This window comes from Culex pipiens, chromosome 2 (assembly GCF_016801865.2).
Source record: "Culex pipiens pallens isolate TS chromosome 2, TS_CPP_V2, whole genome shotgun sequence".
Lineage (NCBI taxonomy): Eukaryota > Metazoa > Arthropoda > Insecta > Diptera > Culicidae > Culex > Culex pipiens.
Window position 1 is genome coordinate 93242870 of NC_068938.1, and position 16093 is coordinate 93258962.

Below are 16093 nucleotides of genomic sequence, written 5' to 3' on the forward strand. Positions count from 1 at the left end.
CCCAATCTCACCCCCAGACCCAATGTCACCCCCAATGACGGTACCTTCAAAATGTTCAAAATGTTAGTTTCAGGAAAATTAATAATTCAGAAATGAGCGTGCATGAACTTAAAGAGTCTCTTTCGTGATTGATTTATTGGCCCTGAAAAGGGCCGTTTAATTACGACTGAACCTGGTTCGCGGGGCCATCCCCGTTCTCCTCCACGACGCTCTTCCACCTTTTGCTGCTGCTCGATTGTTGCTCCCACGCGAGCCCGATTAGGCCTGTACGAACGTCCACAGCTTCTTTAGCCTCATGTTGACTGCTGCTTCCTCATTTTTTCCGGCTGCTGTGCTGCTGCTGCTGCTGCTCCGCGCCGTGCTCAGTTCGAGTGCTCGTTCCAATGTGACTTGCTTTGGCGAAATTTTCTGCTTATATAGCGGCACAGCCGGAGAACGGCACAAAAGGGGCGCGGCCTCGAATGCATACGCTCGCTCTGATTGGTCATCTGTCCGATTTGTACTGAAAAATTACTCATTTTGATTGCATGTTTTAAGTGCTTTAACTATGTTTAGTCAGACTATCTATGTAGTTAAACAATAGCTGAAGTCTTCCTCTTTCGATTGGTGGTCCAACCGTCTGGATTGATTCACAGGGAAAAAAGATATAAGCGTTCAAAATGTCCCCTTTTTTAACGCTTAAAAGTGACGCTTTGGATCGAATTTCTGAACTGGCCCCCCAATATAGTAAGTAGAGACATAGTCCTATGTCAAAAAGCAATAAATTAAAAAAAATACTTTAAAAAGTACAATAATACATGAATCATTCAGATAATCAAACGAACAATAATAATTATAATTAGTCCGTTGATGTTACTGATTGAATTCGACCTTTGCAAATATGTTATGAAGTTTATGTTCCTTGACTTTGTCCAGTCCAGACTCGATTATGTGAAGGCCTCGGAAAAAAATTCACTTCGGATAATCGAATCACAAAAAAAAATCCGTTGTCTTATTTTTGATTGGCCCATAAACTACTTTGAAATGATTTAAAATTTTAAATCCAAGATGGCGTCCAAAATGGCGGCTATGAAATTTGGAAAAAAAATGCTTTTTTCAATTTAATAGGCAGTCAACCTGTCAAATTTGGCTAAAATGGGGTCGCGGAATTCGAATTTGATGTTAAAGTAAGAAAATAAAAAAAATAGGTTTTTTTTGTTCATGATTCGATTATTCGAAGTCCCATACAAACCTTCAGATAATAGAACTTCGGATAATCGATGCTAAATATGATTATCAACGCAGAAAAAATGTACATTTGATTGTTTTTAGTTGATTAGACTTCTATTTCCACTAAAATTTGAAAATTCTCTGATTTGTCGTGTCGATTTTGAAAGACGACATAGGGTATATGGCCCTATTTTGGACCTACTATGCAAAGCGTCAACACATTTCGCATGGTTTTCAGGAACGGTTTAACTAATTTGGCTCGTTTCAGGATTATTTTGTGCCTTAATTTATGCTTAACAAAGTGTACTATTGAAAATTGAAAATAATTTAACCATTTCATTATAATAAGCATTTCAAGTAAAACATTTTTTGGATGCTTTTTGGACTTATTGAATGTATTTTGGAGACATCGCTGAACCTATTTTGGACCCACACTCTGATTGGTTGAAATTTGGACAACTAGAATTGCGGCGTGCGGCGGCAACACGCACACTTACAAAAAACTCGGTTTGATAAACCAAAGGGTCTATCCACGATTATAATTTGGAAAATATTTATTTCAGAAATTAAATAATTATGATAAAACAATGGATTTGAATTTGAAAACGTGTTTTAATTATATTGAATGGAAACTCACGCATCTTTAGCAGGTCTCTGTCCTATTTACAATTTGTGTATTCTTACGACCTAGTTGTTCAAGCATTAGAACATAAAAGACAACCCGTTATTAGTCGCAATAAAAACACCTTAACTTAAAATTAAATGAATGACAGAGATACATAACAAGTTACAATGAAAAATGGTTCTAAATTTTACGCAGAGCTTAAGTTCGAATATGATTAAACAATGAAGAAATTTTAGAGGGAGATTATAGCTTGTAACTTGGTGTGAAACATTCTCATCTGTCATGTTAAACTTTACAGTTGCTTGACAAAAAGTTTAACTATATGTTGCACTTTTAAAAACAATGTAATATTTGAAAAAAATCATTGTTTGAATACCAGGGAGCCTTTGATAGTCATAGTTTGTCTTGTTAAAAGCAGATTTGAGGTGTTCAAACATTAGTTTTACTTCGATCTTACCATCACTTAGGATGCTGATATAATTTTTAAGAAAATCATTTATGTCAATATTTAGTTAACTATGTTTAAAAGCTTTTTAACATCTTCTATATATAAAAAATTTCGACGGTTTTGTTCGAACGCGAATCATTTCACTACGGAGCGTCGGATCGAGGTGCTCTTTTTTGCGTTGGGTTCGTATAAGTCCAGGGAAGGTTCTTACGCCAAAAAGTGACAACTTTGGCCACTCTGGAGCCGATTCCGGAGAATCCGCAGATTGTATGGGAAAAGTTGCGTAGAATCAAATTTTGATCACAGGAGGCTGAATTAGAAAAAAAAAGAAACGTCAGGAAACCAAAAAAGGGCAGGACGAAGTTTGCTGGGTAAGGCTTGTAATACATATAAATTTTAGGTAAAATTGTTAAAAATTCAGAACTTTGCCTGAAATTTGTTGAAACTAGTTTTGTTTATTAAATTATAGATTCATATTACATGTTTAACTGAATTCAAAGAACGAATCAAAAGTTTTTACATTTTATATTATTTTTGTTTTAATGAAAATGCTTTTAAATTAGGAGATTATTTTGAATTATGTTTCAGAAACAAATAATATTTAATGATATTTATTATTTACAAACTTATTCTACCTTTTCCTAGTAGAAGATTGTCCGAAGATTCCGAAAATGCATTCCGTTTTACGATTCAAAATCATGTTCATTGAGAAAATCATGACACTTTGAGACGATTAAAATAATGCTATTTATCAACATTTTCTTAATTATAATTAACTAACTTTTCAAAAAAATTCTTGAAAAGTTCTTCATGAGCACTTCTCTACCAAGGTCAGTATGATTCCATACCATTCCGTACGTATTTAATTTGTACTCTTCATTTTGCGGAAAAATCTCAAACCTATCAAAGTCACCCCGGCTATCAAAGTCACCCAGATTTACGGTAATCAGATATGTCTCAAATAAAAAATCATAAAGTTAACATCGTATTAACCTCTTATGCTAATTTGTTTTCGAAGATTTTTATTTTTCTAGCTGGTTCAATTGTGTTTCTAACATGTTTGAAACGGTAAAATCTAAAAGTGTAATTTATTATAAGCCAACGCTGCCAATTGTGAAAAAAACGTTATACCTGTATTTATAAAAAATATATTGATAGATATGCAAAAATCAGTCAAAACTTACAGAAAATATATTTTCCATATCTCGGATTAGTTTTCAAAAAGCCGTAAGAGCCATTGGTAAACAAAGTCCTTTTTACATTGGTATTCGACCTACTTATGAAAAATTAATATCAAAATTGCTCGAGATTGTTCATCTACACGTGAACCAAACTAAAAATAAATTAAAATATTGTCTCAAGAAAAACGAAAATTAGTGTAAGAGGTCACGGTGGCTCTTACGGCTTTTTGAAAACTCACCCGAGATATGTATATTTCTCTGATTAGTTTTCAATACGTCGTAACAGCCATTACGATCTCCGACACTTATTTGATTTTATAAAAGATTTAAAAGACGCGCAGATGACAATTCAAAGCATTTTTTATTTATAATTCGCAAATTGATCGAGAACTGATCGAAAAAATTGATTTGTTTACAACTAGCGCTTAGGACCTTTTTAAAACGAACTCAAGATTTTTTAAATTTAATTCATACGACTTTTTCAAAAACCACTCTTAAGCAATGTTGACAGCTCCTGTCACGGTGACAGCTGACGATTTAATGAACTACACTCAAAATAATCCACACGTTGATGCTACCAGAAAAATCACGTAACCCCGATTTTCCCCTCGCTAGGCTCGTTTTACGTGACACACGTAAAAATAATGTGAAAGTGTTCTGAAAAAAAAGGTTTTCACGTTGAAGTTACGTGAAAAATCTTATAGTATTTTTCCACTAGGTTTTTTCATGTAGCTTTCATGTGTTTTGAAATGTAACTTCAACGCACCTTTTTTTCTCGATAGATCGAGTTCGCCAAATTTCTACGTGACTATTTTAGTATGAAAATTTACGGCGCACAGTGAAGACCTGCTGCCGAACTGTGCTCAAAAAATTTCTTTAAAAATGTAAAAGTTGGTAAGTAATATTAAGTTTTAATGGTTTCTTCCTGCTTATTTGACTTTTTTTTTATTTCAGAGACCGGTCTCTGGCAGACGCATTTCTTTTCCCTGTGGCCTCTGGAATGGTGGCCGCTGCCAAGCCGCTGCCAACATTGGCTGTATCCCGAAGGACCGCTAGAAGGCGATCCCGGTTTCTTCGGTCGGAATGGTTATCAAGACCGGTGCAACTGTGGTGACGCCACCAGAAATGTCACGGACGTGGTCATCGCCGAGTGTGTTTTGGAGAAGTGCTAGTACCCGTTCCAGATCATGGGGCTGGTGTCCAACTTTGATCCAATCGTCTACACCGGGTGCTCTGCGGTCACCCTCATGCCGGCCATGACAGGAGCAGCAGCTAATCGTGGTCGGTGGACAAGGCAAAGGATTCGACTAATCGTTGATCCTCAGTCAAGCTCATCATCGGGGCAATTATTAACAATTGTTGGGAAGAACAAGAAGTATTGTGCGTTGCAACGGATTAGACCGCTCAGAAGAAAATTATTGATTGATAAATAAAATAGGTTATAAAAACTGAACTCAATTTCTTCTTGTGGCAAATGGGCAGTATTCATGATTGCTGAGAATCGCAGGATTCTCGCCCTTTGCTATTAGTAAGTATCCAGCAAAGCAAAGGGTATAGCATGTATTTGATACTGTCAACTCCCATTCGGCTGTGTTCTCGTCGCTGTCATGTTGTAAACTGGAGCCGAGGGAGGTCCTGTTGTGAATTCTAGTTGGAGGTGGTCCGAAGATCATTGAAGAAGGTAGAATTCGCCATCACCCAAGACACGAAGGCACGATGGATAGACCATGTCTTGGAGGGTGAAAGGATGATAGGATTTAGTGATAATACCACAATTTAATATTTGTCTTTCTCTCTTATTTCAGACAAAATGTCTGGTCCGAGTCCAAGGTGTTGCAGAAATCTTCCACTATACAGAATGGGGTCTTCCTTCTATCATTTCCTATATTCTGAAAAAGGTGGTGCCCCGAATGTGGACATATAGTTTATCACATTTACTCCATACGGTGTGAACGTGACATGCTGTATGTTTGCTCTTGGTGCATTGGCTATTTTCAAAAAACAAGCTAGATTTTTCCTATTCTTTTAAGACAAAATTTAGTAAAATCTATCCATCTATTTATTTTTCTATTGCTATAACTTGTCTCTAACCCCATAAACTTTAACTACTCAATTATTCTAACTTGGAATCGCAATACATTATTGTAGAAATGTAACTGCTGAAAATAATTTGGTAAGAAATTTGGGCATAACTGTTAATATGATTAAAAGTACGTTCAAACTGTTTTATTATATATGTTAGCTATTAAAGTTTGTTTGTCTTGTCCCATATTTCACAACTTCAGTTGTTTTCTAGTAAGCTTCTCGTTACAAGTTGGTAGTTCTGAAGGTTTCTTTATTCTTTCTTTCTGTGTTAGTCTGTTATTCAATGTTCGATTTTATTTTACATTGTACTAATCCCATTTTTTCTCTTTGTCTTTTTCATGTACTTGCGAGCATACGATGACCGAAAAAGTCATTGTATCAACCAACAGTGTGTATTTCACAGTGAAAAGATAATCATGTCCAAAATTAAAGTAGACAAAGCCGCGAAACAGAACAAGTATTTTTATAAGTGCGTGAATAACAATCGGTCGTTGAAGCGTCGTTGAAAATGTGAGAACAATATCGCGTCGTGGTTAAGTGATAATAAGGCGAAGAAAGTAGACGACGATTCCGCATGAAGAATATAGCGGAAATTAGGTGTTAATTGCACAATGGATGAAGGTTTGAAGTTGACACTGTCAAAAGGGAATGGTAAGATGCAATAGTAATATTGCTAGGTTTGATAGTGTCAAAAGGTAAGATTAAGGAACAAGGATTATATGAACCTATATTGTCATAATTATTGTATTCACTGAAAATTCTATCCACTTTCTACCCCCAATGTGTCCTGCACTGGGGGTGCCTGGGGTAACTTCGAGTTGACCTGGGCCGCCCGAGGAATTATGTCGTAGGTGGTTCGTGTACGTCTCACTCACCTCTCCTCGCGGCAAGGTTTTCCGTAGGTCTACACTCGAACATGCAACATGGGACCAGAGACGCATCGAGCTCTACAGGCTCAATAAAAACTCCTTACCTGCTCTGTATGGTAGAACAGAGCTAAGCTCTGTATGCAGCGAACAGAGCCAGCTCTGTATGGGGAAAAATAATATTAATTTGCATATATCTCAAAAACGATAAGTTTTAGAAAGTTGACATGTTCTAGAAAGTTGCTGGTACCAAAAGGTTCTATATTATTGTCTCAGACGTCATTACAATTTGGTTGATTTTAGTTGTGCAAAACAAGAAAAAACTATTTATTTTCTAAGATACAAGGTATAGAATATTTTTGTTTTCGACAAAGTTGCTCAACTACCAAAAATGAACAACTCTCTCGAAGACGCCAAAGCTCTATCTTCAATAGATACCGAAATAAAAAATAAAAACTATTTTTATAATAAATACTGCTTGCGACAAACACAAAACGACCGCGTCGTAGGCACAGGTAATATGAGGCATGTTTGGTAGAGATCGTCTGAAGTGAAAACTAGTATAGCAGAGTGTTCATAGAGAGTTTTTATGTTAAATGCTCTCGTCTGGATGGTTGAAAGAAATTTCAGATATAATTATACAAATTTATAAAATTATATTCTTTTTATTGTACTGGTAAGTAATTAAGATTAGAAACAACAAAATTATTGCACAGCTGTTTTTATGTTTGTCTTGACAAAACAAATGTTTAACAAAATTACAAGTTTTGTACAACAAATTAAGATAAAAAACAATTTCAAATACGCAAGTTAAAAAAATAAAAACAAAATCTTCTAACAATTATTTTAATTTTATAAAAAGAAAATCAGTTAACATAAGTTTAACCTTATAAAGATTTCAGGAAACTTTTCTATTTTATTTAATTCAACAGAAAAAACTATATTTTTCAAGCAAGATAACCATAAGAAAGTTTTAAGCTCTAAATAATCTCTATGATATTTTTTTACATTTTGTCACCTTTTTTAAATAAAATAAGAAAATGAAATTAAATAGCAAAACCATTTTTTCTTTATTTCTCAAGCCAGGAAATCAGTGAAGAGTTTCAAGCTCTAAATGCTCTCTATAGAAATTTGCCATTTTATTACCTGTATTCTAAATATTTTTTTATTTTTCAAACAAAGGAAAGCAGTGAAGAGTTTTTAGCTCTAAATGCTCTCTATGGAAATTTGCCATTGTATTACCTGTATTCTAAATATTTTTTTATTTTTCAAACAAAGGAAAGCAGTGAAGAGTTTTTAGCTCTAAGTGCTCTCTATGGAAATTTGCCATTTTATTATCTGTATTCTAAATATTTTTTTATTTTTCAAACAAAGGAAAGCAGTGAAGAGTTTTTAGCTCTAAATGCTCTCTCTATGGAAATTTGCCATTTTATTACCTGTATTCTAAATATTTTTTTATTTTTCAAATAAAGGAAAGCAGTGAAGAGTTTTTAGCTCTAAATGCTCTCTATGGAAATTTGCCATTTTATTACCTGTATTCTAAATATTTTTTATTTTTCAAACAAAGGAAAGCAGTGAAGAGTTTCTAGCTCTAAATGCTCTCTATGGAAATTTGCCATTTTATTACCTGTATTCTAAATATTTTTTATTTTTCAAATAAAGAAAAGCAGTGAAGAGTTTTTAGCTCTAAATGCTCTCTATGGAAATTTGCCATTTTATTACCTGTATTCTAAATATTTTTTATTTTTCAAACAAAGGAAAGCAGTGAAGAGTTTCTAGCTCTGAATGCTCTCTATGGAAATTTGCCATTTTATTACCTGTATTCTAAATATTTTTTTATTTTTCAAACAAAGGAAAGCAGTGAAGAGTTTTTAGCTCTAAATGCTCTCTATGGAAATTTGCCATTTTATTACCTGTATTCTAAATATTTTTTTATTTTTCAAACAAAGGAAAGCAGTGAAGAGTTTTTAGCTCTAAGTGCTCTCTATGGAAATTTGCCATTTTATTACCTGTATTCTAAATATTTTTTATTTTTCAAACAAAGGAAAGCAGTGAAGAGTTTCTAGCTCTGAATGCTCTCTATGGAAATTTGCCATTTTATTACCTGTATTCTAAATATTATTTTTATTTTTCAAACATAGGAAATCAGTGAAGAGTTTCAAGCTCTAAATGCTCTCTATGGAAATTTGCCATTTTATTACCTGTATTCTAAATATTTTTTATTTTTCAAACAAAGGAAAGCAGTGAAGAGTTTTTAGCTCTAAATGCTCTCTCTATGGAAATTTGCCATTTTATTACCTGTATTCTATTTTTTTCAGGAAATCAGTGAAGAGTTTTTTGTTCTAAATGCTCTTTATGGCAAATTTCCATAGAGAGCATTTAGAGCTAAAAACTCTTCACTGCTTTCCTTTGTTTGAAAAATAAAAAATATTTAGAATACAGGTAATAAAATGGCAAATTTCCATAGAGAGCATTTAGAGCTTGAAACTCTTCACTGATTTCCTGGCTTGAGAAATAAAGAAAAAATGGTTTTTGCTATTTAATTTCATTTTCTTATTTTATTTAAAAAAGGTGACAAAATGTAAAAAAATATCATAGAGATTATTTAGAGCTTAAAACTTTCTTATGGTTATCTTGCTTGAAAAATATAGTTTTTTCTGTTGAATTAAATAAAATAGAAAAGTTTCCTGAAATCTTTATAAGGTTAAACTTATGTTAACTGATTTTCTTTTTATAAAATTAAAATAATTGTTAGAAGATTTAGTTTTTATTTTTTTAACTTGCGTATTTGAAATTGTTTTTTATCTTAATTTGTTGTACAAAACTTGTAATTTTGTTAAACATTTGTTTTGTCAAGACAAACATAAAAACAGCTGTGCAATAATTTTGTTGTTTCTAATCTTAATTACTTACCAGTACAATAAAAAGAATATAATTTTATAAATTTGTATAATTATATCTGAAATTTCTTTCAACCATCCAGACGAGAGCATTTAACATAAAAACTCTCTATGAACACTCTGCTATACTAGTTTTCACTTCAGACGATCTCTACCAAACATGCCTCATATTACCTGTGCCTACGACGCGGTCGCTTTGTGTTTGTCGCAAGCAGTATTTATTATAAAAATAGTTTTTATTTTTTATTTCGGTATCTATTGAAGATAGAGCTTTGGCGTCTTCGAGAGAGTTGTTCATTTTTGGTAGTTGAGCAACTTTGTCGAAAACAAAAATATTCTATACCTTGTATCTTAGAAAATAAATATTTTTTTCTTGTTTTGCACAACTAAAATCAACCAAATTGTAATGACGTCTGAGACAATAATATAGAACCTTTTGGTACCAGCAACTTTCTAGAACATGTCAACTTTCTAAAACTTATCGTTTTTGAGATATATGCAAATTAATATTATTTTTCCCCATACAGAGCTGGCTCTGTTCGCTGCATACAGAGCTTAGCTCTGTGAGTTTTTATTGAGCCTGTAGAGCTCGATGCGTCTCTGCATGGGACAGCATGAATCTTCAGCTGAAGCCGGACGAATGTATTCCGAAATTACAGAATTACAGAATTACAGAATTAAAAACTGAACTCAATTTCTTCTTATTAATATTTAAAAAAAAAGAATGAAATAATCTCCTAAAACTAAAAAAAAAACATAACTTTTACTACAACAAACATATAGAAATCATCGATTGATTCATTTAGCTTTTACGTGTGAAACACGTAGAATCAACGTGAAATGATCTGGCCAAGCAAATTTCATTTCTACTAGCGTCACCTCATAGAAGTTACGTGAAAACTCTAGTGGAAAAATATCACATAGCTTTTCACGTAACTTCAACGTGGATATTTTTTTGAGTGTAGACCCTTTAGGTTTTTCAATCGTTTCCCCTTCAAATCCAACAGGGTAGCCAGTTTGCATTTTTTGAAGCAAAATTTAAAAATATGTGCAGCTAAATTGGTGATAATGATGTTAAGACAAAAATAAATCAACATCAGTTTAAATTTTGGGATACTTTGCAATCGGTCTTATAAAGCATCTAAATCTCTATCATCAATTTGCATTTTTATCGTTTAAAAAACATATTTTCATTGTTTCTGTTAATCATTTGCTTTTTAAAGCTTAGATTTCTTTCAAATAATTACAGTAAAGGAATGCAATTTAAAATATTAAATTAAAAAAAAATCAATTAATGTCAATGAAATATCGAAATAAATTGATAAATAAAACTGGCAACACCTCTTTATACATGTGTTGGTGATAGCCTTGAACCGACGGCAAAGTAGCTCCAAAAACTGATCCAACGCGGGTGATTTGAAAAAAATATTTTGAATTGAGTTTTTTTCGATAATAGAATAGTTATTTTAATGGTTTAGTGACGAAAAACATAATAGCATTAAATAGACAACAGTTAAATTGCTCGGAAACCGGACGAAATTGCTTGGTGTCAGTGCAAAACAGAAAAAATCATCAAGGTGTCGTGAGCCAAATCCGATAAGCAACGAGGCCGGAATATTTGGACCTAATCGATGTGCTAGGAAAATGGTAGGAAATACAAATGGCATTGGAAAAAGTGGCTGAAAAAGCGGAAATAATCAAAAATGTTAACATTTTTGGAAGAGGTAAGCTACAAAACGATCCTGCTTACACTTTCTGTTGGATGGAATCAGAAAATTCGTACTTTAAAAGCCTGAACTACCTCGATTAATAAAAATAGGTCCAAAATAGGTACTAGGTCCAAAATAGGGTCATATACCCTATGTTTCGAAAATTATTTGCAACGGTTGAAATGCAAAAAATAAATAAATATATAAACTCTGTTGAACCTTGTTAAATAAAAGATAGTTAATCATTAAATTGTATTTTTGTGGCAGATAAATAAATAAAAAAATTATATGGCTTTCTCAACTCTATTCCCAAGCAGTCCAATTTCTTTTTCAAATGCAGAATTTATTGTTATCATCTAATTCCTAACACTTAGATACATGAACACGAGATGCGAACGTTTGCGCATTTTAGGCAAATAAAAACGTTCCAATTATAATGTTACAAATAAGGAGGACCCAAAAACTTGATTAACTTTTCATTTCCATTTTACTGCACGACACTTCTTACGTTATAAATTAAGCAGAGACATTTGTACAGCGATGTCACACACACGTTGACTAAAGTGATTGATGAAACGAACGAGCAAATAATACCTTACCTCGGCTTACTCCGACGAGGGTTCGCACTTGACCGTGGCCAGCGGGGAGGCCGCCTCGAGCAGACGCTTCAAATTCGGCGACGACGACCCGGCAGTGCGGGCAGATTTCCGCGCCGGTTCCGCCTCCTGGCCACTCCTGGGACGTTTCCGCAGTTCGGCTCGCAGTGCCGGCAGCGTTTCGTGGTCCGAGGCCGAACTGACGACCACTTCGTCACTGCCGCCGCCACCACTGACGGAGTCGGGCTGTTCAAGCTTGACGAGGACGCCCTCGCTGGAGCTCACTTCGTCCTGCTCTTGGGCGTACGGCTTGCCGAGTCGAATTTTGAACGACTCGGACGGTGGGGGCGCGGCGTTGACTTCGCCACGGAGTCGCGCCAGGACGTTCGGAATTTCCGACTGGTGCTGGGCGAGGCCACGGGTGATTTCGACAATCAGCTCGCGGCGTCGCTGCAGCATCGCTTCGGCCTTCTTCCGGTAGGCGGCAATGTTACGTAGGAAGTCCGGGTGGAACTTCTCGATGTGCTTCATGTAGTTGAACACGTTGAGCATGGTTTCGCCACAGTCGGCGCACTTGACCTCGCCGTATGAATGCATCGACAGGTGTCCATTGAGAGACGCCGACCGGCTGAACGTCTTGAAGCAGACGATACAGGTGAACGGGTGGACGGCCGTGTGGATTCGCATGTGCGTGGCCAGCGTAATTCCGAGGGAGAACTTTTTGCCGCACTCCGGGCATTTGTGGCGCTTCTCGTCGTAGTGCATGGAGCGCATGTGCTGCCGGAAGCCAAAGTGCTCGTTGAAGGTCCGCGGGCAGTACACGCAGCTGTAGGTGCCCGAGCTGAGCGGAGCGGGCCCGGTGGGGGGCTGCTGGTCGGGCTGGGAGGAGCCTACAGGAGGGCGACGTAAGCTGGAATGAAATTGGAACGGGTTAGTAAAAAGATAGCCAGGAACAAACGAAATAAACAGGGTGGCGACTCGAGTCCTATTCCTTTTCAATTCAAGTAATTGAACCCTTCTATGCCACAAGCAGTATTTTCTAGCTTCGGTGTCAAAAAAGCATATGTTAAGGATGGAATTCTACATCGTTCAAAAAGATATTACACACTTCGATTTTTTTTACCGAATTCGGTAAAGGTTACCGAATTTTCAACTGCTTAACAGTTCGGTAAACTGAAAATTACCGAATTTGGTAATAAATTACCGAAATTCGGTAATGCTGTTCATTATTGTTAATGTTGACAGATGGTTTAACGATCTAAACTTAACCGATTTTTAACTACCGAATTCGGTAAAAAAAATCGAAGTGTGTAGGGTGGTCAATTTTGTTTCTAGCTGAGATAGAGGTATACTTTCTTGCGCTGTATGGTACTACTAGTCATTTCAAAGAACTTTGTCGAAGACACCAAATCTCCAAATCTGTCCATTCTACAGCATTTTATATGAAAAGCACCAGGGTGGCTCATCAAAAAAGTGTTTTTATTGCGAATCTTTTTTGTTTTATTTTTGGCAATTTTGGTCTCTTCAGAACATATTTAGATATATTTTTCAAATAAGTTTGCTTAGTTTGCCCGACCTTTTGTTAAAAAAACAAATTCCAGACTTTTCCCCGATTATGCGGATTTTAACGAATTTTCCGATTTCCCGACTTGAGTGGCTACCTTGCTATAAAAGATCGATGAAACGGGAGGGTTTTCGGGGACAGAATGAGTTCAAGTTTGGAATTTAGTCTAGTGACGGATAAGTCTTTTGATTTCAGGGGGTAGCCCCATTAGTGTCCACTCAAGTCAGGAAAAGTTGGGAATTTGACAAAATCAGCCGGAAATAGGGAAAAGTCGGGAATTTGTCACTTTTCATCAAAAAGTCGGAAATCCCTGTTAGAAAATTATTTTAAAGTTCTGAATATTTTTTATTATTTTTTATAGAATTTTTCAAGTCGTCTTTAGGACTTAATCTATAATTTTCTGAAAACTCCTACTCGCTAAAACATAGCAAAGCTTTTCAAATCAATGAAATAAACCACACAACTTTTTACAACTTTTGTCAACAGTTTATTTTTGCCTTCCTCACTGAGGAGAGGCTATAAAATCACTCGGAAAATGGACTTTTTTATTTAGACCAACCATTATTTATATTTATCGACTCAGAATTAAATTCTGAACAAATATCTGTGCGTGTGTGAGGATGTTGATCAAAAATATGCACTTGATTATCTCGGGTTTGGCTGAATAAATTTTGTCCGGGTGTGGTCTTCTCGGTTTACTGTTGAACATTGTACAGTTTCATTTAGTCGTTTAAAAGTTATAATGAAAAAGCTATTTAGACGACTACAAAAATTGGTGATTTTCAACATAACCTCAAATAGCCTGGTCTGATCGCCACGAAAAAGTCGTGTAGAGGGTTGCCATTTTCTTCAAAGGCGATGACAATAGGATTTGAGTGGCCACCCTGAAATTATCTTACAATTCTACGAACTGCAAAAAAAAATATTATGTTTCCAATTCCTTGTTATGATAGACTTCCATGATCTAGCAACCCTTCCACGATAAATTCCCTGGATTTTCCCAACTTTCGAGTAGCCACCCTGCCCTAGCAACTCACCTCTCCTCCAGCACGGGCATCCGGCGAAGCGCTGGCATCGGCTGCTCCTGCTGCTGCTGCGTACCCCGCTCCATCGCGTCCAACTGCTCGAGAAAGCTATGATCCACGGTTGCCACCGCACTGATCACGAATCCTCCCTCGTCGCCACGTTCTCCAGCAACTGGACTACGCGAGCTCCCACCAGGCACCACGGATAGCTGCGGGCTGGAGTTGCTGTTGAGCAGCTGCGTCAGGATGGGATTGTCCGACACCGTCGAGTTGACCTCGTCATCGCCGAGGGCACTTTCCGCCGCTTCCTGTTTGACACGCGGCTCGATCGGCACCAGGTCAACTTCGGAGGAGATCTTGAGGGTTGTCGTCCCCGTCGCAGGGGACTGCGTGCGTTTGGTTATCTGCTCGCGGAGTGCCTCCCGTAGCAAGGCGTTGGCGCTGGTCGGATGGACGGTGTCCATGTGCTTCTTCAGCGTCAACTCCTTCTCAAACACGCGGCCGCACTTTTCACACTTGAGACTCTTCTTGGAGAAAATGTTCTTCTGCTTGAGATGTACCTTCATGTGGGAGTACAGATCTTGCTTCTGGAAGTTGCGCTTGCACTCGACGCACTTGTACGGTGCCGTCTTGTCGTTGCTCGGCACGAACGGCTGGTTCGTGTTCAGCGCCACGTCACTCTCGCCACTGTTCTCCACGGGTTTACGACCGGCAACGATCGCGCTGGCATTCGCCCGAACTCCCGATTGGAAGTGACTGCGAGCCGCGGCAGCCGAAAAGCCTCCCTGGCGCAAGCTGACTCGGTGGATGTTGACGTGCGATCGGAAGTTGACCAACCCGGAGTAGACCGTGGTGCAGTAACGACACTCGAAGGGCGCTTCCGGAACGTGCGTCTCCTCGTGGATCAGCAGCAGATCGCGGTCTTGGAATGGTTCGTCACACACGCAGCACTCCCAAAGTCCTTCGCTCGGTTTGGGAGTCAACTTGGGCAGCGACCTGGAGCGTGAGGTTGTCGATGCTGAGGGCTTGGCTTGTTGTTGTTGTTGCTGCTGTTGTTGTTGCAGAAGCTGGCACATTTTGCGGAAATATTGGGGATCACCCCTTGGGTCGACACCGTGCACTTGTCGGTAGTGGGACTGCAGGTTGCAAGATTGTGTGAAACGAAGCGGGCAGATCTTGCAGCGGAACGGCTTCTCGCCGGTGTGGATTCTGGAAGAAAGAATTATAAAATACAGAAAAACTTTAGTTTTCTTTCCTTAAATGATCAAGTGGCATTTTTGCCGCCATCTAAAATTACAGAAAACCATATTGTTGCGTATAAAACGCAGACTGACGCGCCCCTCGGACGCTGCTGGTGAAGACCTTTGTATTCGTTTAATTGTTGTTGTACGATCGACCGGTGCCCGTGCTGTTGCTCGACCAGCCAACAGAAGAAAACAAGAGTTTGTGACGAGCGGCAGTGCGGGCGCAGCTGGAGAATCATCTCAGATCCCAGCTGTGTAAAACACCGAAGTTGTGAGTATTGTGATATTGTGAATTATTTGTATTTTTGTACTAACGCAATAAAATTGCAGTTTTGTAACGTGTGGAAATCTGGTGTTTGATTTGTCCCCGTTCACAGAACCGGTGCCCGGTTCAACCTGCCTCCGCCGTTCGCAACACATATAATCTTGGAACATTTTTTCTGTCATATTATAGGTTAGAAACAAAAAAATACAGTGATAAAATTTTCGTGATTCGATTATTTAAATTATTTGGTTTATATTTTAAAATATGATCTTAAATTTTTTATTTTTTATTTTAGCATTTCAAATGTAATAATTTATGAATATATGAATTTTATAATTTTACGTTGGAACGAAACGCAATTTCTTGAACAACTTCT

The 16093-nt window shown here is 37.0% G+C and overlaps 1 protein-coding gene and 1 long non-coding RNA gene across 2 annotated transcripts in view; one reads left to right on the forward strand and one right to left on the reverse strand.

Moving 5' to 3' along the window:
- Positions 1–758: 758 nt before the first annotated feature.
- On the forward strand, positions 759–11329 carry LOC128093154 (uncharacterized). The gene is made up of 2 exons (XR_008212274.1): positions 759–1859; positions 11106–11329. It is a non-coding gene; the product is annotated as an uncharacterized LOC128093154 (long non-coding RNA).
- A 162-nt stretch (positions 11330–11491) lies between these two features.
- The window catches only part of LOC120425185 (uncharacterized), a 50492-nt gene continuing 45890 nt past the window's right edge, over positions 11492–16093 (reverse strand). Inside the window, exons 5-6 of the mRNA XM_052706941.1 lie at positions 14221–15417; positions 11492–12529 (exon numbers count right to left, since the gene is read on the reverse strand). Coding sequence (XP_052562901.1) covers positions 11629–12529; positions 14221–15417 — 2098 coding nt within the window. The 3' untranslated portion in view covers positions 11492–11628. The remainder of the gene's footprint in view (positions 12530–14220; positions 15418–16093) is intronic.